The following is a 24,395-nucleotide window of genomic DNA, read 5'->3' as shown; positions in this document are numbered from 1 at the left end:
GTGTGAATGTGCGTATGTGTGTGTTTAAAGAGTATGAATATGCCTGAGTATCATTGTGAGAGTGTGTGTAAACGCATGAGTGTGTGCATGAGTGTGTGCTGCATGCATGCATTCGTGATTGAGTGTGTGCATGAGTGAGTGTGAGAGCATGTGAGTGTGTGTGTGAGTGTGAATGTTAGGGGAAAGGTATGGGAAGAAGGGAGTGAGGGGAGAGACGGAGCCTGATGGGGAAACGGCAATAGGCAGCGGTGAGTGGCTGCAAGGTGTGTGGGATTCCTCTGCTGTTCTCGGGAAGCTTTCTGAGTTTGAAATGACATCAATAAGAAGTTGTCCCAAACAGATGGCACGTGTGAAGGGCGATCCCAGTGCGAGGGAAGGCTTCCCCGGCATCGCCTGTCCCGGATCACTCACTCGCCAGGGGCTCTGTCTGCTAGTCCCGGAGGCATTCGTGTCTAAAATGCTCGGTCCTCACAACCATGAGGGACAGAGGCTGCGCCTGCAACTAGGGCAGAGCCTGGCGCTCTGCTGCTTCCGCTCCGCAGCCTCTCAGGGACTTGAGGTCAAAGGGCATTGAGACACATCCTAGAATCAGAGAAGAGGGAGCCCAGTTCTGGGGTGCATTGTCACCTGAGAACTTCCCTCTTGCAGTCTGGGAACCCTCGGGGGATGTCAGAGAGCCACTTTGGGCCCAATCCCCGCAGGCCAGGCTGACCAACCCCACCTGCTGTAGGGACCCCGCTCACTCCACAGACCCTAGGAGGTTGGCTCCAGTGCATGTCTGGCTTGTTTCGCCTAGTCCCTCCCCGCTGGCCACCTTCTAATTAATTTCCTTCAATGTGCACAAATCCGTGCACTGGGGCACTAGTACATGCTATAAAAAGCTACAAGTACTTTTCCTCCCACTAAGAGCCAGTTACCCAGGCAGAGCCGTGCACCAAGCCCAGCCACTTGTGGCTCCAGTGCGGCGTCTGCACCGTGCTGGCTGTAAATAATTCAGCCCCGCGCAGCGCAGGCTGGGCTCGTGAATTATGCATGTGCCCGCGCTGCTGGGAGCTTGGGCACTATTGCTCTCCCTCCGGAGCTGCAGGCAGGGAGTCGCCTTTGTCCTCCTGCCTTTGCGTCGCTGGAGAAAGCACACTAATTTCCTCCTTGGGAGCGAGCTAAGGAGCAATGTCTCTGTGTGTGGCCCGAGCCTTTGCCCGGGGCCCCGGGGGCTGTGCCGGCTGAGCCTGGTATGGATTCAGAGGGGTGGTTTGCAGTGAATGGTTGGAAGTATTTGGTTAAATGGCATCACAGTGGCTCTTATCAGCTCTACCCAGGTAAAGTCCGCGTGGTCTGTGCGCCTTGTGGTTGGCGGGGGCAGGCTGGCGTGTTCGGTCTCCAGGTATGTGTGTGGGGCTGAGTCGGCGGGCACAGGCGGCCGGCTCCGAGGCGCCCGGGGTCAGGAGGTAAACGTTGGCTGTGCTGGACTCGGGATGCGGGTCTGGGTGAGACAGCCGGGAGGGACAGGAGCGGGGAAAGCCTGGTTACAGGTCTCTGACATGAACACCTTGCAGTACTGCTTGCACCAGGCAGCCCACAGGTGTGTCCAGCCACTTAAAGGGGTGGCGTTTCCAGTTTCAGCAAATCTGAAACGGACTTTAGAAACCCAATCACCAGGAAAGCTTTCTTCTACTCAGCTGGCCAATTGCAAGAAAAAGGAACCACAACAGCGACACCGAAACCCAGGAAATGTCCCTAAAGTGGCCCTGCTGGGCGGCGGGTGGACTCTTCTGGGGGCGGCACCTGGTTTGCCACCCACCTGGTCCGAGAGGGCACAGGCAGCAGGGGCCCCTGGAGATGTCCTCTCCTGGCCTTGGAGGTGGGTGGGAATGCTGGCCTTGGAAGGAATTCCACTTCAGGTTCAAGGTCATCCTTCATAAACGTGCACCATTCTCCTTGTGTCAGGAGCAGGCCGAGAGTGCCCAAAGGGGTGTGCATAGGTCCAGCATTGGGGGTAGGGATCGAGGTGAGGGCCTTCCCTGTGAGGCGAGGACGCAGAGCATACTGGGCTTTTGTAACCCACGAGGGCAGCTCCCGCCTCCCCCGGCCCTGGGGCTCTCCACCATGGCGTGGCTCTCCCGCTCTGTATGGGCGTGCTCTGTGCACGGCCCGTCCCAGGAGCCCTGGCTGGTCAGCGGGGAGCGCTGGGGTGCGGCCTCAGGTGGTGTGCAGCCCGGCCTCCCGTCACGGTCTGCTGTCTTGTCTGTAGCACCCCTGGTTTTTGAGTTGGGGGCCAGGAAGCAGGCAGTGGGTGTTCAGTCAGAAACCAAACACTGGTGGGTGCATTTCCATAGGAGAGAACGGAGGCTGGAAGGAAGAAGCAGGAATGGTCTGACCCTATGGGGTCAGGGGACAGGGAGAACGAGGACCCCGGGGTAGGGACGGCAGAGTGGACGGCCTCTCTCCGTGGCCTGTGCGAGTCCTCCGGGCCAGTCTGCTTGCGGTGCTGTTGGATCCAAACACCTTTCATGGGAAATAACGGCTCCCACACCGCGCTGGCTCACGGCTCGGCTGCAGCTTGAGGTCTTCCTCCTGCCTCCCCAGCTCCGAGGCCCCTGCCCCGGCCCCGGCCCCTCACTGGCCTGCAGGCCAGAGCTCAGGGCTGCCCACCTCGTGTGCGTGGGAAGGAGCTTCTCTTCTTGGCCTTCTCTGTGTGTTACAGCCCCGGGGCACCAGGCACTGCTCCCGGGCGGCAGGCCTCTCCGGCCAGGGGCTTTGCCCGGCTCACCTGTCCTGGGGGCTTCCCCGCTTCCCCTCAGTCCTCATGCATCCTGCGTTGCCTCCAGGGAAAGCAGCTCGTGACAGATGTGCTGGTGCTCATAGTGCGAGTGTTGTAAAAAGAGCTCATTCATCTGTGAGGTCATCTTGTTTATCAGGTTAAAGACACAGGGCCCTCTGCTCAGGTCCTCTGAGGGCGTTGGCCGGCAGTAGGTGTCAAGTGGCCCCTCGTTAAACTCGTAGCTTGTGGGGGGGAGCTGCACACACTGCCACCAGGTTAGCAGCCACCGTAGCTCTTGCTGGTCACCGTCATACTCTTCTCCATGCTCCTCTGCTTTATGGAGTTTTTTCTCATTAACATGAAGGACTTTTAAACATAAAGAAAAAGTCCTTTGTGTGTATAATGGATTATATATATTCCCCTAAGGTTTCTTTTTTGTCTTTTGACTTAGCTTATGGTGTTTTTTACAGAGATTCTATCTTATTTATTTATTTTTTATTGAGACACTAGAGCCCAATGCACAAATTCGTGCATCAGCGGGGTTCCTCAGCCTGGCTTGCTGGATCAGACCAAACTGGCTCTCCAACATCCCCGAGGGGTCCCAGATTACAAGAGGACTCAGGCCAGGCCGAGGGACCCCACCTGTGCACGATCGGGGCAGGGGAGGGACATGGGAGGTTGGCCAGCCAGAGAGGGAATGCGGGAGGCTCCAAGGCATGTCCAGCCCATCTCACTTAGTCCCAATCAGTCAGAACCCAGCAGGAGGCTCACCTACCTGTCAGAGCATCTACCCCTGGTGGTCAGTGCACATCATAGTGAGCGGTAGAGCGGCCTTAGCATATCATTAGCACATTATGCTTTGATTGGTTGAACAAACGAACAGACACTTAGCATATTAGGCTTTTGTTATATAGGATAATTGATGTACAGTGTCAGGTTAGTGTACTATAATGATGTGATGTATATATGTTGTGAAGTGATCACCACAATAAGTCTAGTTAATGTCTATCACCTCACATGATTACAGAAACTTTTCTTGTGATGAGAACGTCTTTTTTTTTAATTTATTGATTTGAGAGAAACATCAATTCATTGTTCCACTTTTTTATGCATTCATTGGTTGCTTTGTGTGTTTTTTGTTAATCCTCACCTGGGATTATTTTTCCATTGATTTTTTGAGAAAGTGGAAGGTCTGGGGAGAGACACAGAGAGAAACATCAATGTAAGAGAGACACATCGATTGGTTGTCTCGATCTGGGTCAGGGGTTGCAGTCGAGGTATATCCCTTGACCAGAATCAAACCCACCACCCTTCAATCTGTGGGCTGACGTTCTATCCACTGAGCCAAACTGGCCAGGGCCATTGGTTGCTTCTTGTGTGTGCCCTGATCGGGCATTGAACCTGTAACCTTGGCGTATCCAGACGATGCTCCCACCAACTGGGATACTTGGCTAGGGCCATGAAGAGAAATCTTCAGATCTGTTCTCTGAGCAACTTTCAGACACACAGCACAGTGTTGCCAACTGCAGTCCCCTTACTGTCCATAAAGTTCGCAGCACGCGTCCCTTTTATATCTGGAAGTTTCCATCTTGCCCCTCCCCCATGCCACCACCCGCCACCTCCGGCGCCCACCGGCCTGTGCCGTCGAATCACTGTTGTCTCCTATGTTCCGGGCTTGTGCCGTGCGGCTCCTCATCAGATACTTGAAGATGGGACTCTGTTTTTTCCTCGTGCTTCTTAATTTCGTGGTTTCAGTGTCTTTGGCCAGTGGCATTGGCTTTAGTGTGTGGGAGGGATCGGAGGCCCGTTTCTCAGCAGCTATTGGCGGGGGGGTCTGCTCCGCTGACTGAGTGGCCCAGCTGCGTTCTGTCCAGTGATGGGTCTGATTCTGCCCCAGCCCAGGACCAGCGGCGACGTGGTTACTGGAGGGAGGCTGGCCCTGCTCACCCTTGTTTTTTGTTCTCCGTTGTTTCAGGCTTGGTTTTCCACACGAACCTCACACGCAGCTTGTCTAGTTCTCATCAACATCTGTTGGGAAGTGCGTTGGGCTGGATGCTAATTAGGGAGCATTAACGTCATGGTGTTGAGCCCCTCCGTGCTCCAGTTACTGGACAGACGTTAAACTCAGAGCTGGGCCCCAGCCAGAGAGAGAGAGAGAGAGGGAGAGAGAGAGACCGCGCACATGCATGTGTGAGTGTACATGGGAGTATTTCCTATATCCTGTCGATGCCCAAAACATCCAAACCTGTAGAGAATTTTTATGAGTTTATTTGAGCATATGCCTGGAGCAGATCCCAGATGCTCCGAGAATGAGCTGGCAGCTTGTTTGTGCGTTTGGAATCAGGAGGGGATGGAAGGAGATTACTGGAGGCGGGAGGGCAAGGGGGTCGGATTACAGCAGTTAGGATCCTGCGCTGCTAGCTCTTCCTTCCCCTTCCCGGTGTTACAGCTTCAAGGAGGCGGGTCACAGGTGTGTCCCTGGAGGCACAGATCCGGGCAGGGCTCCGGGCAGAGGAGCCTTTACCACAGAAGGCGGAGGCCTGGGCGGACCACCCACTGTGCCTGCCCCGTGTAGGACTTAGGACCAGACCCCCTGTGAGGTCACTTTCTGTAGGACCCCTCTGCACACCCGGCCTGCTGCTGAGCGTGCATGCGTGTGGCCAGGCTCCGTCAGCCTTCTTGAGGCCGCGTTTCATCACACACACACACACACACACACACACACACACACACACGGCACGCACAGCCTGAGGGCTGAGCGGCCTCAGGGAAGTCAGTGACCTCGGTCTCACGTAGCTTCTGAGTCTGACTTGGGTTTTCCTGGGCAGCACAGCGATCAGATGCCTCTGCCCTGTTCTCCTTTCCATGTGGGAATGCTTCCGGAGCCTTTAGGACAGAGGAGCTTCACGTGGGCACATGGATCCCAGGTGGCCAAACTCCTGGCCCCGCAGGCGCACCCTCCCCGGTGCGGGGGCTGGCCGGCCTCCCTGCAGCCTCCGGGCTCTGAGCTGCCCCTGGAGCTGTGGGCCTCATTGTCGGCACGTCTGCCGAGGGGCTCATCGAAAGGCGAGCGTCCCCACTGACCACTCGCCCTGCCCCTCACCAGCCTTCTCCCCGCCCCTGCCCTTGCCCCCACCCCTCGTCACTGCTAAGACGCCTCCTAAATGGTTGGCCTGGAGCTGGAGCCCATTAACTAGTGCGCTGGTCACCTCACCACGACCAGCCAGGCAGCGGCTGCGCACAGGCCCAGGGCGCAGACGGAGAGCCCCGGGGACACGGGAATGGGCCGTCTCACGGGGCAGCTTGCCCCTCAGTTGTGGACATGTCCCTCTTCCTGCCCGGCTGGCCTCCACCCCTTCCTCTCAGACCTCACTGCCAGGCCTGCCCACGCGGGGACTGGCATCGGGTGCTCACAGGAGGTGGTGAGGTGCCGTGGGGCGTTATTCGAGAGCTCACATGAAGACAATGGAGCCACGGCTTAGTTTCCGTTTGAATCTCACTGTGCCCTCTGTTCTTCCTGCGTTTAAAATACTTTTTAGTTTGCCCATCACAGTTGACACGCAATGTCCTGTTAGTGTCATGTGTGTGCACGTGCTTAGGCAGTCTCTAGTGCCCTTTTGCAGATGGCTCGGCAGCCAGCCTCCTGCGGCACAGGTGGCGCTTACCACATAGGGTAGCCTGTCCCCACCGGCAGGTGTGCCGAAACACCTCCTCTGGACTGCCTGGAGGCTGCGCTCGGCCCAGCCCACGGCAGGAGTGCACGAGTGTGAGTGGGCGGCTCCACAGGCCCGCCCCGCCCTCATGCGCCTCGTGGTTGTGGCCGCCGCCTCTGCCGAGTGTGCCGCCTGCAGCCGCCGGCCCGCGCTCTGTCCGCGGTGCCTGGAAGAGCCCAGGGCCGTCCTGGGCGCCCGGTGCGGTGCCGGGTGCGGTGCCAGAGGAGACACTGGTGAGAGCCCCCAGTCGCTGCTGCAGGCAGGAGTGGGGCCGCCCCTGCAGTGAGGTCTGTGCTGGTCCCACAGAGCTGAACGGCACTGACCTGAAGGACTGCGTGAGCAACCACAGCCTGAGCAGCAATGCCAGCCTCCCCAGCGTGCAGAGCTGCAGGCGCCTGCGCGAGCGGAGGGTCGCCAGCTGGGCCGTGTCCTTTGAGCGTCTCCTGCAGGACCCCCTGGGTGTGCGGTACTTCTCCGTGAGTAGGACGCCCGGGCTCAGCATCGGAGTCTCATAAGGCCGGAGGGCGGGTCCTGCTGCCCACAGGGTCTGGGCGCCGTGCCGGGGGCTACCGCATGGCTCCTTCCTGCAGGGCGGCTTTGGTATGTCCGCCTCGGCTACACTGTGGCCAGCCCAGCCCCCCTCTGAGAGGGAGAGGGAAGGTTGGGAGCAGCCCTCGGGGAGGCGGGCCCGGGAATACTGACCCAGTCCTCCGAGCCTGGGTGGAAGTTCATTGACCATGTTTTTCTAGGACTTTCTAAGGAAGGAATTCAGTGAAGAAAACATTCTATTCTGGCAGGCCTGTGAATACTTTAGTCATGTGCCCGCACACGACAAAAAAGAGGTACGCATGCTCCTTGGTGCCAGGAAGGGGGGCACGGGCAGGATTTCTGCGGACTGGGGCGGTGGAGAGGGTGTGAAAGCACCCTCACACGGTCCACACTCAGAGCGGCTTCTCGGGCGGCGGTGGCATTTCCTTGTGCTGAGCACAGCCTGCGAAATGCCTGCCAGCATCGCGCCCCCGCGCAGGGGGGAGGGCAGCACGAGGGCTTCCAGCCTGGTCCCCCCTCATCTAGTGAGGCCACTTGGCAGCACGTGACCTCGGGGCTGCACCAGCCCAGCCCCACTTCACAGAGACCAGCGCGCGCGCACTGGCACCTGGCGCTCCCGGTGGTGGTGGTGGCGGTGCCGCACGCTAGGAATCGCCATTGGGAAAGTTCTGTCTCATGCTGGCCTGTACTTTGTTTACTACTGCCCCAGGGCTGTCTCCAGCCAGGAGCTGGGGGCGCTGCGGTCTCACATGGCTCACACACGTGTTCTGGCAGCTCTCCTACAGGAGCTGGGGGCGCTGCGGTCTCACATGGCTCACACGCGTGTCCTGATAGCTCTCCTACAGGAGCTGGGGACGCTGTGGTCTCACATGGCTCACACGCGTGTTCTGGCAGCTCTCCTACAGGAGCTGGGGGCGCTGCGGTCTCACATGGCTCACACGCGTGTCCTGATAGCTCTCCTACAGGAGCTGGGGACGCTGCGGTCTCACATGGCTCACACGCGTGTCCTGATAGCTCTCCTACAGGAGCTGGGGGCGCTGCGGTCTCACATGGCTCACACGCGTGTCCTGATAGCTCTCCTACAGGAGCTGGGGACGCTGCGGTCTCACATGGCTCACACGCGTGTCCTGATAGCTCTCCTACAGGAGCTGGGGGCGCTGCGGTCTCACATGGCTCACACGCGTGTCCTGATAGCTCTCCTACAGGAGCTGGGGGCGCTGCGGTCTCACATGGCTCACACACGTGTTCTGGCAGCTCTCCTACAGGGCCCGGGAGATTTTCAGCACGTTCCTGTGCAGCAAAGCCACCACACCTGTCAACATCGACAGCCAGGCCCAGCTGGCAGACGACATCCTCAGCGCCCCGCACCCCGACATGTTCAAGGAGCAGCAGCTCCAGGTGAGCCCGCGCCCCCCACTGCCGCGTGTGCGCCCCCCGCAGCCTCTCAGTGCTGCTGGCGCAGAGCGGGGCAGAAGCCGGGTGGTTGTGAGCAGGAGAAGCGGTTTGTTCTGGTGCCCTTCTCTACTTGTGCGGAGTAAGCTCACTCTTGCCCAGCCGCTGGGTAAGCTTGGAGTTTCCCACTTCAGCGCGTCACTGTGGTGGTGAGTGTGCCGGGCCGGTGTTATGTAGCTGGTTGTAGAGCACGTCCCACGGGCTGGCCAGAGGCCTGCAGCGGAGCCCTGAGTCAGGGACGCAGAGGGGAGCGTGTCCCACGCAGGCCTTGCTCCCCCAGATGCCCATGAGTTTAGTCATTCTTTTTTTCTAAATATGTTTTTGCTTCAAAGAGGGAGGGAGGGGGAGAGAGAGAGAGAGAGAGAGAGAGAGAGAGAGAGAGAGAGAGAAACATCAGTGATCGGCTGCCTCCTGGATGCCCCCTCCTGGGGATGGAGCCTGCACCCGAGCATGTGCCCTGACCAGGAATTGAACCCTGACCTCCTGGTTCATACGTTGATGCTCAACCCCTGAGCCTCATGGCGGGACTGGTTTGGGGCCGTTCTTGACAAGTACAGCTCCCCAAGGTCGCACCTCGCGGTGCCGTCTCCTCGTGGGGCTGGCCCCATGGGGGTGCTGGGACTTGGTTGTGTCAAATGAAAGACTGCGTGTTACAGGAAAGGGTAGTCAGATGTAGAGGAACTCTGGGGCGAGGGGAGAAAACGGGCTAATGACATCCTTTCAGAACAGGCCAGAGGTGCCTGAGGTCCCAGCCCCGAGCCTGCAGGTGACTTCCTGTTCTCTTAACCAACGTCATTGCGTGGGCTCTGCAGATTTTCAACCTGATGAAGTTTGACAGCTACACACGCTTCCTCAAGTCCCCGCTGTACCAGGAGTGCATTCTGGCCGAGGTGGAGGGCCGCTCCCTCCCCGACTCGCAGCAGGTGCCCAGCAGCCCGGCCTCCAAGCACAGCGTCAGCTCGGACCACTCCAACGTGTCCACGCCAAAGAAGGTGCCGCCTGGCATCCCGGTGGGAGCTGCTCTGCGGGGGGACGCTGTGCCATGGGGGTTCCCTCACACCGGAGAGTGCAGGCCCCTCCTCGGACCCGCGGGCTGGGGCTGGGCGGGGGGCCGCTGGGGTCCAGCCGCCGTCTCCGGACGGGCCTGCGTCGCCTGCAGAGCAGCTCTCACTGCCTCGCTGCTCCTCCCCGCTGCCCAGTGCGCCATGCGTGTGGAAGCCACGCACTTGGTTTCTCACTGTTTTCCACTTGGCGACAGCTGACGGGGAAATCGCGATCAGGACGGTCCCTGAACGAAGACCTGGACGAGGACAGCGAACGGAAGCGGAAGGGCGTGTTTTTCTCCTGGTCCAGGACCAGGAGCACCGGGCGGTCCCAGAAGAAGAAGGGCCACGGGGACCACGCAAACGGTTTGTGGGGTGCGGTGGCGGGCCATGGCAGCGGGCGCGGGCGGCCACCAGGCAGACGGGGCTTTAGGTCTTCCGCCCTCTCCCGTGGCCTGTCCTCTCCAGTGCTCCTCTGGCTCCAGCAGGAATAGGCGCTGGAAACATTTGGAAAATACACCCAATTAGGAAAGACGACACCGGGGCCCGCGCTCCGGGCGGCTCTGTCCGGGCGGCTCTGGTCCGGTGCTCGGGGCTGCACCGCCCTCCTGTGGTTCAGAGTAGGCCATGGTGCGCCCACAAGTTTTGTCCAAATAGTCTTTTTATTGTAAATCTCAAAGGCTGTGCCAGGAGTTGGGTCATGCGCGCCTCGTGCAGTCTGTCCCCCAACAGGACCCGGAGGCTGGAGTCCCCAGTCTGGCGGCTCGTTAGAGAGCACTGCCCAGGAATCGGACTTGGTGATGTGGGAATCAGCTTTTGGAAGGTGGGCCAATGGTTCAGAAGGTCAGGGGCCCCGGTTCCCCTGTGCCCGTGCCCGCTGCCTCCAGGCTGGCACAGCAGGGACTGGGCAGCAGACCCCAGGTTGGAAAAGGCCCTTCCAGGTGGGTTTTCAGGGTTCCCAGCTCTGCCTGGGGTCACGTGAGTTCAGTCAGTGACCACAGTGTGCCCCAGCTAGGACTTGGTGGGAAGACGTGACATGAGCCACAGGTAAAGGTGTGGTGGCCGCTGGGTGTTCACCACTGTCCACAGGGGACAGTTTCTGTTCAGGCCCAGAAACCACCAGCTGGGTCAGAATCCAGTTAACGAAGGGAGGAGGGCTGCCCAGGAGCACTGCCCTGCGCTCTGACCTGCCCGGAGCCGCTGCGCCGGGGGCGGGACGGGGGGACGGGACGGACAGAGTGGAGCCTGTCTCTGCAGCTGTGGGGCTCCTGGGCTGCAGCAGCCCCGGGAGGGCACGTGGGGGAGGGCGGCAGAACCTCTGGAGGCCTGTTGGTCCTACCATCCGTCCTGCCTTCTGCCCTCGCCTGCTTGTGCTCAGCCTGGGGAGTGGGGTGGGGGCTGGGACCAGGGGTGGGTTTCTGTGTGGAGTGGGACACTAAGGCTGTGTGATCTGAGTCTCTGTGTTTCCCCTCAAGACGCCCCGCACGCCAACGGAGGCCTGGGCCGCCGGGAGTCGCAGGGCTCCGTGTCCTCTGCCGGGAGCCTAGACCTGGTGAGTCCCCGCCGCCCTCGGCCCACAGGCGCGCTGCCCACGGAGCCCACGGGGTGTCTGTCACCAAGCCCACACCCACGCCTGAGGGCTCCTGAGGCGGTGAGGAGCCTGGGAGACGGTGCTCCTCGGGACTGCGGCCAGCGTGGTTCTCATTCAGTCCCGCTGTCAGAGTCCCGCTGAGAACAGAAAACTATGAAGGCAGCTGCTTCGTCCTTGAACGTCCCACTGCCCCGGACATCATGTGTTTGGAGGTCCCCGGGGACCCCTCTGTCCTCACACCCGCTCTCTGGTTGTCTGGTTGCCTGGGGGCCCGCGCCTGGGTGGCGGCTGAGCGGGCCCAGCTGGGCAGCCTGACCGCTGTGGCGTCTGGTCACTGGGACCTGTCGGGCAGCAGCAGAACCTCATCTCCGCTGCCAGGGCTGACCGGCGTCACTCGCCACTGCTCCACGGGCCGCCTGGACACAGCGGAACTGAATGAGAACCACGCTGGCCGCGGTCCCGTGACCCACTGTCTGGGAAGGGGCTGCTGGGCCTATTGCCATCGGTCTGCCGCCTACAGAGCGGCTCTCTGAGTCCTTGGGGACTCACAGCATCCAGGGAACACGCCCGGAGTGACCAGCAGGCCAGCCCCACAAGAGGGCCTGTGCAGGGCGTTTCCGGTGAGGAAGCGAGTTGTGACTCAGGCCCAGGGGAGGGTCAGGAGAGACCCCCGCTGCCCTGGGCTGGCCTCACCCCCGTCCCGCCGCCCAGCAGTCCTGCCTCTGAGCACCGCTGGCTGGCGCAGGGGTCAGGTGCTGACGGGTAGTTTCCCGAGCTCTGGGCCTGGGAGAGCCCTGCAGGCAGCCCGGCCCTGCCCGGAGGCTGCTGTGGTGAGAGGCCCGCCCGCCCCGCAGTGTGTCCGCTGCTCTCAGGCCGGCTGGCAGGTGGATGCCTTCCTGCTCCGGAGGAGGCCGCTAGCTCTCCCTGGGCAGACGGCGGTCTGTCCCTCATGCTGACAGGGCAGCCCTGTGCCCCCAGCCCTGCCTGCCCCTCAGTGCCCCAGCCCCTGCCCTCAGCTTGCTCTCCCCTGGATCAGGCTGTTCCTTTCAGGGGGGCCTTGGAGCCTGGGCCGGGAGGTCGGGCGGAAAGATGACGGGAAATAGCAGAGGGGCCCCGGCTGGGCTGGTCCTCAGGCCCCGGGGTGTTCCAGCCGCCGTGTGGTCCCCCCGGACTGAGGTGGGCGAGGGCAGCTCAGCGTCACAGCGCGGCCTGCTCGGGGAGAGCCGGCTGCATGGGGCCCGGCAGCATTTGGGTCCGAGGCTGGGCAAGGCCTGGGCACAGCTGTCCCTGTGCTGGCGAGGCCCCCGCCCAAGTGCACAGCACAGGTGTCCCCGCGGGCCCACGTCTCTGGAGCTGGATGTGCCTCCCTAGGTGCTGCCAGCTCCCGTAGCTCTTCTTGGGGTGCCCGCAAGCTCCCTGTGACTGCGCCATCTCTTCCCCAGTCAGAGGCCTGCAGGACGCTGGCGCCAGAGAGGGACAAGGCCGCCAAGCACTGCCGCATCCAGCTGCCCGACGGGACGCCCTGCACGGCGCTGGTGCGGGCGGGGCTCCCCATCAAGGAGGTCCTGGCCGGGCTCTGCGAGCGGCATGGCATCAATGGGGCCGCCCTGGACCTCTTCCTGGTGGGCGGGGACAAGGTACTGGTGGGGCCCACCCGCTGCCCTCCTGGCCCTTGGTGTTAGGCCCTGGCGTTGACCTGCTCTGCGCTCCGTGTCTAAGGCGTTTGCTGGAGGCCGCGAAGGGCGGTCCTGCGGCTGGGCCCTGCATGCTGGGTGGGTCTGTGTCAGCGGCGCCTCTGCTGCCCCCAGAGGGCCCTGCACCAGGGCGTCTGCAGCACCAGGGCGCCCGCTCCCTCTGATAGCACCTCTTTTCCCTCCTGTCCCCAAGCCTCTGGTGCTGCATCAGGACAGCAGCATCTTGGCATCTAGGGACCTGCGCCTAGAAAAACGGACTTTATTTCGGTGAGAAAAATGAAGCTGCCGTTCCCGTGAACTCCCAGAGGCTGGGCCCGTCCTGAACGGGGTGGGCAGCGGGCCGCTCTCCTGTCCCATGACCACAGAGGGCCACACCCAGGGGTGGCCAAGCTGCATGGAGTTGGCCATCCTGTGAGGGAGGGGTTCTCTCTGCTGGTGTGACAGCCCCTCTCTCCTCCCAGAAACCCTTCCAGCAGCCCCCCGCTCGCTTCCTCAGCCAGAACCTGGGCTGGGTCAGGGGCCCGGCGCAGCGAAGTGGAGGCTGGGTGGGTGCTCGGATGTGCTCACGCTTCTCCCCCACAGGCTGGATCTGGTCCCCATTAACCGCTCCGTGGGGCTCAAGGCCAAGCCCACCAAGCCCGTCACGGAGGTGCTGCGACCCGTGGTGGCCAAGTACGGCCTGCACCTGAGCGAGCTGGTGGCCAGGCTGGTGAGTGACGTGGGGGCCTGTGGTGAGTCCCGAGCTGGCAAACGGGTGCCTGTCCGCAGGGCCTGTGCCTGAGGCCCCACCTGTAGCGCCGTGGCGCCACCAGGTGCACGAGCAGCTGCGACGCCCTAGCTCCGCCCCACGCTGGCCGGGCGGCAGGTGTCGCCTCCGTCCCCGCTGTCTCATCCTGTGGAGGGAAGCGCTGCTTTCTTTTGACTCAGCCATTCCCGGGGGCTGGGGCCAGGCTGGGATTTGAGAGGTGGTTTTGGTCCTGGGAAACCAAAATGAGAAACAGACCAGACCCCTGAGCTCTGCTGAGCAGGTGCAGGTCCCAGCAGACAGGCGCCTCCGCCTCGCGCACTCGGCAGCCCGGCCTCCCCGGGTGCATCTTCCCGTGAAATTTCCCGCCCTGGGGCCGCTTTGCCTCAGGGGGTAGAGTGTCAGCCACGGACTGAAGGGTTCCGGGTTCAACTCTGGTCAAGGCCAGAGGCCCCTCCCCTCAGCAGGGAGCACCACCCAGAGTCCGAGGTGCTGGCGGAGAGGACGGGCCAGGCTCCCCGGGCCCCTCTCTCTCTCAAGACCCCAAGCTACTGTGCGGCCGTCTAGCCTGTGTTCCTGTCTGTAAGTGGGTTAGTCAGGGCAGTGGTGGGGCTTGGGGCTGGCCGGTGGTCAGGGCTCTGGGTGTGGAGGCCATGACACGTGACACACCAGCTGCCCCTCCCTGAGTGTGTGCGTCCACTGGAACCGACACCATGAGAGGCAGGGCCAGCGTGGTGGCCGCCTCACGGGGCAAGCTCCGGCCCGGCCTCCTGCAGGCGGTGGTCTTGGGCACATCAGGGATTTAAGAAGCCGGCTCCACGTGCAGGCTTCTTTCTGAGCAGCAGCTGTGGGTCCTGAATGCTGGTGTCCCACCTCGGCCTGCTCCGCGCCTTGCCCACAAAGGCAGCTGTGTCCTGCCATGCCCTAACTGTGCCCACAGGAGTGGAGCGAGGCCCGTCCAGGCTGTGAGCAGGGTGAGACCTGGATGCCAACTCGATGCCATTGAAATAGGACGTTGGCGGGCTGAGAGGTTCGCAGCCTCACCGCGTGTCCTCACCCGGGCTTGGGTCTGGCACAGGGAGGCCACCAGCTGTCACTCGAGGTCCAGGCACCGGGCTTCGGGCTGGCACTCAGGACTGCCTTCAGGCAGCCCAGCCATGGTAGTGGCCCCCGGGGTCACCTGGCGTACCACTATGTCAAGGCTGGACCGGTCTTGCTGTTAGCAGCTGGACGACAGGCAGGTGTTCTGGAAAGTTCTGGTTCAGTGAGTCACGTGCACTACCTTGGTCTTTAGAGTGGCGAGAGGGAGCCCCTGGATCTCGGCGCCCCCATATCGAGCCTGGATGGACAGCGGGTCATCTTGGAGGAGAAGGACCCCTCCAGAGGGAAAGGTGAGTGACCTGAGGGCCCCTCTCACTGCCTCCCACCAGCCCTTCCTGAGCCCCCGGAGGCCCCACCCCGCAGAGCCGGGCTGTCCGCGGCCTGGGCAGAGGCACAGGACCAGGAGCATGAGGGCCTCACCTGGTGGCAGGCCGTGTGCCCAGACTGCCCGAGGTCAGCACGCCTGGTGCGGGGCGCTGACGAGACACAGACACAGCTTGGGCCTGTGAACGAGGGACGCCCCGGGGCCTGTGGAGGGCCCGCTGGGGCAGGACCACATGCCCGCGGGCTGGCTCAGTTCCGAGTGCCTGCCGCCTCCCCAGGGACCTGCGGCGGGCCTGGCAGTGGCTCCTCCCCTGTGGAAGCAGAGCGGGCCTGCCTGCCCCAGTCTTGGGGTGCCTGCACCCTGCTCCTCCGCCAGGTCCTGGGTGCAGGGGGGCTGCAGGCAGCCGCGGGCAGGTGCAGGGTCTGAGCAGCTGCGGGAGGCCCAGTGCCCTTCCTGCAGCCCAGCGGGGCCGGAGGAGTGGACTTGGGGCTCGGTTGGCCATTGAGGCCAGACCACAGCCCTGACTGGGGGCAGTGGTTGTATTTGAAAATATGTGACTATTTTTCTAGAGAATATTCCTACCAAATAGTCCACGAAACAACTTCTTTAGTCGTCTCACCTTCAAATATCCCAGTACGTGGAGTCCAGTCATCTGTGGCCCTCTATACACACACACACACACACACACACACTCACACACACACACAGAGACACAGACACACACACACACACACACACACACAGACACACACACTCACACACACACTCACACACACACACACACTCACACACACACACACAGACACACTCTCACATACACTCACACATACACACACACACTCACACTCACACAGACACACACACACACTCACACAGACACACACACTCACACACACTCACACACACTCACTCACACACACACACACACACTCACACACACACACACAGACACACTCTCACACACACTCACACATACACAGACACACACACACACACTCACACACACATACACAGACACACACACACACACACATACACACACTCACTCTCACACACTCACACACACAGAGCACATCCTGCCCTGGCCAAGGCGGAGGAGGTGTCCCGCCCCTGGTCCTGCCCCGGGCGTTCGGCCTTCATGTGCAGATTGGAAGGGACAGTCACTCCGTCGTCTCCCCGCTTTGCCTAAGAACACAGATCGCAGATGGGAAGCGAGGCCAGTGCACTGGCTAACGCTCCTCTCCGCCCTCACCCAGACAAACAGAGAGGAACGCCGCTCAAACAGACCGCCGCGGGCAGCTCCAGCTCCAGAAATTTCTCGGCTACGGTAATCCCCCGCCCGGCCCGCAGCGCCCCGCTCCCCGCATGCCGGTCACATGCTCCCCAGAGAGCCGTGTGCTGCCCGCCGGTGCCCACCACTCTCGGTCGGGCTGGCAGCCCCTCTCGGTGCCCTCTCGTCCCCCTGGGGCCGCCCCGGGCCTGAACCGCCAGCCCGCTGCCCCGTGGTGGGTCCCATTTCCAACCCCGCCCGTCATGACCTGTGCTGTCGTGTCTGAACTGTGAGTAGAACTTTGACTTTCCTTCTGATGCAGGGAGAGGAGAGAACACTAGGCAAGTCTAATTCTATTAAAATAAAAGGAGAAAATGGAAAAAATGCTAGGGATCCCCGGCTTTCAAAGAGAGAAGAATCTATTGCAAAGATTGGGAAAAAAAAATATCAGAAAATTAATTTGGACGAAGCAGAGGGTACGTGTACTTTTTAAACTTGACGTGTTTCAGTGAATTCAATGTCCGTTTCCAGTCCTCTCGTCAGCGCGTTCTCTGAGCGATTGACACTGGGGTGACTGTGGGTCCTGTCACATGGAGTATGTTCCCGTGTCAGTCTGGGGCTGAACCCCGGTTTGCAGATTGAGAGCCGGGCCCCTCAGTCAGGGCGGACCCCCGGGGGGCAGGGGCAGCGCGGTGGGCCTGGCAGGCTGGATGGAGGTTCGGAAGTGTCAGAGGGCCCTCACAGCAGGCGGCGCCAGGCAAGCAGGCCCGGGTCCCCCACCTCTGCCCTGAGCCGTCAGGGGGCCTGCAGGAGCCACCGCAGAGGTGGAGGGGTGGTCTCCCCTTTGGAAATATCTAACAGAAAAGCAGAATCAGGACTCATATTGTCACTGTGACTGGATTTTACCCGAGTTCCACCTGCTCAGCTGCCCAGCTCCCTGTGAAGTGCCCCTTACAGCCACAGCCCTACACCCCTCACACCCCTTACAGCCATAGCCCTACACCCCTCACACTCCTTACAGCCACAGCCCTACACACCTCACCCCCCTTACAGCCACAGCCCTACACCCCTCACCCCCCTTACAGCCATAGCCCTACACCCCTCACACCCCTTACAGCCATAGCCCTACACACCTCACCCCCCCTTACAGCCATAGCCCTACACCCCTCACCCCCCTTACAGCCACAGCCCTACACCCCTCACCCCCCTTACAGCCACAGCCCTACACCCCTCACCCCCCTTACAGCCACAGCCCTACACCCTCACCCCCCCTTACACCCATAGCCCTACACCCTTACCCCCCCTTACACCCATAGCCCTACACCCCGCACCCCCCTTACAGCCACAGCCCTACACCCCTCATTCAACCCCTTACAGCCATAGCCCTACACCCCTCACCCCCCTTACAGCCACAGCCCTACACCCCTCACCCCCCTTACAGCCACAGCCCTACACCCTCACCCCCCTTACAGCCACAGCTCTACACCCCTCATTCAACCCCTTACAGCCATAGCCCTACACCCTCACCCCCCGTTACACCCATAGCCATACACCCCTCACCCCCCCCTTACAGCCACAGCCCTACACCCCTCACCCCCCCTTACAGCCACAGCCCTACACCCCTCACCCCCCTTACAGCCACAGCCCTACACCCTCACCCCCCCTTACACCCATAGCCCTACACCCTTACCCCCCCTTACACCCATAGCCCTACACCCCGCACCCCCCTTACAGCCACAGCCCTACACCCCTCATTCAACCCCTTACAGCCATAGCCCTACACCCCTCACCCCCCTTACAGCCACAGCCCTACACCCCTCACCCCCCTTACAGCCACAGCCCTACACCCTCACCCCCCTTACAGCCACAGCCCTACACCCCTCATTCAACCCCTTACAGCCATAGCCCTACACCCTCACCCCCCGTTACACCCATAGCCATACACCCCTCACCCCCCCCTTACAGCCACAGCCCTACACCCCTCACCCCCCCTTACAGCCATAGCCATACACCCCTCACCCCCCCTTACAGCCACAGCCCTACACCCCTCACCCCCCCTTACAGCCATAGCCATACACCCCTCACATCCCCTTACAGTCACAGCCCTACACCCCTCATTCAACCCCTTACAGCCATAGCCCTACACCCTCACACCCCCTTACACCCATAGCCCTATACTCTCACCCCCCCCTTACAGCCATAGTCAAACAACCCTCACACCCCTTACAGCCATAGCCCTACACCCTCACACCCCCTTACACCCATAGCCCTACACCCTCACCCCCCCTTACACCCATAGCCAAACAACCCTCACACCCCTTACAGCCATAGCCATACACCCCTCACCCCCCCCTTACAGCCATAGCCCTGCACCCTCACACCCCTTACAGCCATAGCCCTGCAGCCCCAGCCCTCAGGGTGGGCTCTCGGAAGAGGGCAGGAGCGCACACCCACGCTGAGGCTGGCGCCTTCCTGAGAGGCGTTAGATGTCAGGTCTGAAAGCCCTTGTCCTGGTTCACGCCTGAGAGCGGTTGGGCTCTAGAGAAGCTCAGCCGGACCCTTCTCCTTTGACCGTGGTCTTGAGCTCCACCGGAAACGCCCTCCAGTGAGATGGCTCTGGAGGGGCGTGCCAGAGCCAGGCCAGCAGGTACGGAGGGGCTCAAGGGCTCCGAGCCCAGGCTTGGGGCCACCACCAAGGCCCCTTCACACTGCCGCTCCCGGCCCCTCCTCCGGCCCAGGCAGGTCGCCCAGCACTGGCCCTGTCGTGCCGCAGCCTCTGCGGTCACTCCTTCATGTGGGAAGGAGCCAGGGCTGCGTGTCAAGGTCCCCAGCGCCACGCCCTCACCAGAGCACAGCCAGCATCCCCGAGCTGTCAGCACGGCCATGGGGGGTCATGGGTGTGGGTGACTGGGTCTGGACTTCACAGATTTGGGGGAGGCTTAGGGCTGCTTGGATTGTTCTAGAAGCCTGGGCCTTACTGCAGTTGTGTGGGCCCAGTGCTAGGGGTGCGGGACCTCCTGGCCTCAGCCTGCAGTCCAAAGGCAGTAGGACGGTGAGACGAGACCTTTCCCGGCGTGCACTGTGGCCGGGGGCCGAGGGTGAGGCTCTCACACTCGCCCACGGGTTTCCTCCCAACAGCGTTTTTTGAGCTTATTTCCAAGGCTCAGAGCAACCGGGCCGACGACCAGCGCGGGCTGCTGAGGAAGGAGGACCTGGTGCTGCCCGAGTTCCTGCGCTTGCCCCCGGGCACCCCCGAGCCCGGCCCCCCGGGCCAGGAGAGGGCACCCCGGCCCCGGGACCCCTGGGCGCCCAGCCGAGAACACTCCACCAGCCCCGCCACCAGCCCCAGCTCCGCCGACAGCCCCCTTCTGCACCTCCACGACCTCCACCACCCCCACGACGCCCACGCCCCACGTGCAGGAAGCGGAGGCCGGGGGCGTCCAGACCCTGGAGGGCGAGCACGTGGCCGACCTGATGCTCACCGGGGAGGGGGACATCAGCAGCCCCAGCAGCACTTTGCTGCCGCCGCCCCCTGCCCCGCAGGACCCGGCAGGACCTCCCGCTCCAGGTACCGCCGGGCACGGCTCCCCCGCTCACCTCTGACTGCTCTCCGCTTTCCCGGGCTGTTCCCGGGAGCGTCCGCCTGGGCCCCAACAAAAGGACAGATGTGGGAGGCCCTCCCTCTGCCCATGCCCGTCTAACGAGGCTCTTCACGGCACGTCCCCTCTGTTACCGTAGTTACTGAGGGCGGGTCTGCCCGGAGGTGTCGGGCACAGCTGAGGTCGGAGTGTGGTCAGGACGGGTCCCGGAGGCCTCCCGGCCTGTGCCGTGTGGTGTGAGCAGACGGCGGCCCTCACCCCTCACCCCGTCCGGGGAGTCCGGAAACGTATGTGTTCTTCACATGGGAGAGCGAGCGCGGTTCGTGTTTGTCTCGAGACTGAAAAGGGCCTTTGTCTTGAGGAGTGAGTGACGCCCGGGTGACAGGACACGCTCGGCACGGAGCCCACCTCGGGGCTGGCCTGGGCCGGGCAGTCACAGGCATTGCCCCAAACTGCGGAAGGAAGCGTGAGCTGGGTTGTTCACTGAGCTCGGTGCCGTGAGGCTGCGGGGGGGGGGGGGGGGGGGGGGGGGGGGGGGGGGGGGGGGGGGGTGTTACTGTCCCGGGAGCCGCAGCTGGAAGTTGAGGCGAGGCTCTGACCTGCTGTGAGGGCTTCCGAGTGCCCTCCGCCCGCACTGTGCACGGCCCGTGTGCGTCCCCGCTGGGTGGACAGGCGCCCGCTCGGTGTCCACGCTGACAGCAGGCTGCCCTGCTCCTCTGCACACTCGCGACTCTCGGAAGTGCCGGTCCCGATCCACCGGCAGGCGATGGGACGCCCGTGTCACCGGCCAGGGCAGCCTGGTCTGCGGGACCTGCAGCCGCACCTGGGTGGGGCGTGGTCCCTGCTTCCCTGGTGGCTGGCGGAGGACCTGCGCTGTGGGGACCGCGGCGCCTCCCCAGACCCGCGCGGACCAGGGTGCATGCTGTCGCCTGCCGCACGCACCGCGACCTCCCTGCTCCTGCGCGCCTGTGTCCTGTCGCCCTGTCTGGGCCGTGTTCTCCCGGGGAATAAACTCCACAGCTCATGGCTGGACTGGACCAAAACTTCTCTCCCTTGACTATTTATTGCCACTTCAAACTATACCTGTGTTTCACTCCAAGGAAAGCGTCACGCATTTTAGGGACTCCAGTGGGTGAATATCTTTTATTGATTTCAGAGGAGAAAGAGATAGAAACATCAAGGATGAGAAAGAATCATGGATCGGCTGCCTCCTGCACACCCCACACTGGGGATCGAGCCTGCAACCTGGGCATATGCCCTTGATTGAATCAAACCCGGGACCCCTCAGCCCCCAGCCAATGCTCTATCCACTGAACCACACTGGCCAGGGCGATATAGTGGCTTTTAAAATAGGTCGTTCACTCGGCAGATGCTCTCAAGCACTATGCAAGTACCCGCGGCAGCCCTGTGCCGGCGGCGGGGCAGGCAGCCCGGGCCTCTCCCTGAGCACAGCGGGGCTCACGGGCATCCGCCTCTGCTGTCGCCTTGGGAGGTGAGGCCGCCAGGCCTGATCCGCCTGTTCCTGGGGGCTGGAGCCGAGATTCGCAGCTGCCCTGTGGGGGGCTGGCTCTCACTTCCCACTGGCCCCTGCGGCTCCACGCCCCCAGCTTGGCGCACCCCAGCACTCGGTGTGTGGCTCCCAGCTCAGGCTTCCCCCCTGGTGACAGGCGCCCTCTGTTCCCTGGGCTCAGCCCTTGGGTCCGGTCGTCAAAGCCTTCGTCCCCATTCTCCTTGGACGTGGCCTCATCTGAGGGCGCTCAGCACACACTGGCTGCAGGAGGACCTTTTTAAAAATATATATATTTTTTATTGGTTTTTACAGAGAAGAAGGGAGAGGGGTAGAGTTAGAAACATTGATGATAGAGAAGCATTGATCAGCTGCCTCCTGCACACTCACTACTGGGGATGTGCCCACAACCAAGGTACATGCCCTTGACTGGAATCGAACCTGGGACCCTTCAGTCCACAGGCTGACGCTCTATCCACTGAGCCACACCAGTTAGGGCTGCATGAGGACCTTTAACCTCGCCCCCGCCTGTCACAGCGCCACCCCTCCCGCTGGATCCCAGTGGAGGGGGCTGTGGCCACGAGCGGAACCAGGGCTTCGGTCGGGGCTGTGAAGTCCTTGCTCACAGGGACTCCGCCTCTGAGGAAGCGTGGGGTGGGGTGGGGTGCCCAGGGCTGCCCTCCTTCCCCTCCCCGTATTTCCGTTTAGCTGTGCCCAGTCTCCTTGTGCTGTGAGAGTGAGGGGCACCCGGAGGCTTCACGGGGGAGGTGGCAGGGTGGCCTTGAAGGACACAAAGGACCCACCTAGCAGACGAGTCAGAGCATGTGGGCAGAAGCCACAGCAAAGGAGGACAAGGAGGTCCCTCTGGGGGCAGGAAGGGCCCGTGGACAGCAACAAGGTGGCTCTGGCACCCCGATTGGGCGTTCCAGCGGGGCCCCCAGGGGCTGACGAGCTGGAACCACAGAATTCGTCTGCTGATGTCGGCTGTGGAGCCGTGCGGGGAGGAGTCCGCTGGGCAACGTGAGGCGGAGGCGAGGTCCAGGCCCGGCCTCACATCTGGTAGAGGGCGTGGCACAGGCACCCTTTGGAAATGGCCATTGGAGCCCCGGGACAGCTCAGCAGCTCCGGGCAGGCCCTGACACCGGGCCTCGGCGCCCGTCTGCACGGGGCTGGGCTGCTGCCATGAGTCACCGGCCTGGGGCTGCCACTTACTCAGAAAGCAAACCTGGGCTGGGCAGGCAGGAAGAGCTGGGGCCTTGGCCACCCTCTACCATACTGGCCCTCGGCCTGCACCAGCTGCCCCGGCCCCGACACAACACGCCTGCCCAGGCCTGCTGATAGGTCCCGGCTGTGGCTCCGGGCCAGGGCTGAGCTGCCCCTGCAGCCTCTGTCCCCGTGCCCATCAGGGCTGGACGGGAGGGGCCAGGCTGCTGGCCTGAGTGGGCCCGCAGGTCCTTTACTCTCCAAACGCCCTCGACAGGGCAGAGGACCTGGGGCAGACCCTGGCCTCTCCACCCTGAAGCTAAGTGGAAGCGCCTGCCCCCACCTCCCGCCTGCAGCCCTGTGTGGAGCATGGGAGCCAGTGACAGCCGGGGCAGCGGATCCCAGTGGGCAGGCCGGAGGGGTGTTGGTTGAATGACTAAATGACCTCGGACCTCAGGGGAAACCCTTCCCCGCTGTCTGAAATGGACACACCCGGCCATGCAGCCGGGCACTCTGACACCGACAAGCTGGGGAAGCCCTGGGGACCACGTAGAGGCGCTCATGGAGGCCTGGGTGCAGTAGGGTGGGACTTAGGGCTGCAGAGCAGCTGGGGACACAGGCTCCTGATCCCACGGAGGAAGCGGAGCCAGGCCAGGGAAATGGAGGCCCAGGGAGGGCTGGTCCGTGGGGCGGGACTCGGCGTCTATTGTGGGTCACGGGTCGAGATGCCTGCTTGCTGTGGGCACCTGAGAACCCTCGGCCCTGGGCTTATGGACACCTGTAGATTCTAAGCCCGCCTGGCATCCCTAACCTGGGCAGCACAGCCCTAACACAAGGCCCAGGTGTGGCCAAGGGGTAGGAGAGCGCAGCTGGAACCCAGGCAGGTGCCAGGAAGGACTGTGAGGTGAGGCTGTGGGCCTGAGGCAGACAGCTGGCAGCCAGGCTGGGCGGGCACAGGGCTCTGGAGCCGCCTCTGCCCCACGCTGGCCTGTGAGCTGCGTCCTGCAGCGAGGCTGGCAGTGAGTCTGTGTGGGGCCCGAGTGCCTGGGGCCTTGCTGAGGGCCAGTCCTGTCTGGAACAGCCCCACCCAGAGCTGGGTCCCCCCCCTAGCCCAGGCACCACTTACTGTGGCCCCAGCCCCCTTGGCCGAAGGACAAGCCCCGCAGACAGCCCCCAGGAGAGTTGGGGGTCAGGGAAGATGAGGCGGGTCTCAGCAGGGCCGGCTCTGTCCCTGAGCCCGGGGGGGGCAGGGAGGTCTCATGCTGACAGTCATCCCGCCCCCACCTCACACACACACACACACACACACACACACACACAGCTCTCCACTGGCCACAACCCAGTCGGGAGCCACTGGATCCCTGTGAGCAGCCCTGCAGCCTCGTGGGGCCCTGGGACCCCTCCTCTCCCCCTGCAGTCCCTTTGCCATCCCAGCCCCTCCTGGGGCCCAGAATCCTCATTCCTGCAGCGCTCTCCGCACACCTCCCAGGGCAGGCCAGCATCCTCGGCCGGCCAGGTGGCGCCAGCGGGAGGGGCGGGATGAAGGGGCAGGGCCCAGGTGCTGAACAGCTTTTGAAGGACCCAGGCCTGCCTGGCACAGACTGGATGAGGGCAGGGCGCAGGGAGACCTGGGTATTCCTGTGACCAGCAGGGGCTCCCCAGGTGCCATGGCACAGAACCTGGGCCCTGCACCCCCAGCACTGGGGCCCCAGCCTCTGCCTTCCCTGCTCGATTCATGCCCCTGTCCCCGTCGGCCTGGGACCTTCCCCACACTGTGGCGTCTGCCAGGACCTCTGCCACATGGACGTGCAGGGGCCCTGAGGGGCTGGTAGCTTGAGGCTG

General features: G+C 62.5%; 2 protein-coding genes across 2 annotated transcripts in view; one reads left to right on the top strand and one right to left on the bottom strand.

The window, feature by feature from the left end:
• RGS12 (regulator of G protein signaling 12) overlaps window positions 1–20,886 on the top strand; it is a 60,482-nt gene extending 39,596 nt beyond the window's left edge. The window contains 14 exon segments of the mRNA XM_084884537.1: window positions 6,781–6,950; window positions 7,224–7,316; window positions 8,278–8,421; window positions 9,288–9,467; window positions 9,734–9,884; window positions 10,994–11,070; window positions 12,552–12,746; window positions 12,997–13,070; window positions 13,386–13,512; window positions 14,843–14,939; window positions 16,231–16,301; window positions 16,567–16,720; window positions 19,383–19,605; window positions 19,607–20,886. Of these exon segments, the coding sequence (XP_084740663.1) occupies window positions 6,781–6,950; window positions 7,224–7,316; window positions 8,278–8,421; window positions 9,288–9,467; window positions 9,734–9,884; window positions 10,994–11,070; window positions 12,552–12,746; window positions 12,997–13,070; window positions 13,386–13,512; window positions 14,843–14,939; window positions 16,231–16,301; window positions 16,567–16,720; window positions 19,383–19,605; window positions 19,607–19,847 (1,997 nt within the window). The 3' untranslated portion in view covers window positions 19,848–20,886.
• LRPAP1 (LDL receptor related protein associated protein 1) overlaps window positions 1–24,395 on the bottom strand; it is a 229,491-nt gene that overhangs the window by 169,069 nt on the left and 36,027 nt on the right. The gene's annotated exons all lie outside the window — the stretch shown is intronic.

Source organism: Pipistrellus hanaki, assembly GCF_964339955.1.
Source record: "Pipistrellus hanaki genome assembly, chromosome: 1".
NCBI classification, from domain to species: domain Eukaryota; kingdom Metazoa; phylum Chordata; class Mammalia; order Chiroptera; family Vespertilionidae; genus Pipistrellus; species Pipistrellus hanaki.
The sequence above is the reverse complement of the archived record's forward strand: the minus strand, read 5'-3'. Positions and strand labels throughout refer to the sequence as shown.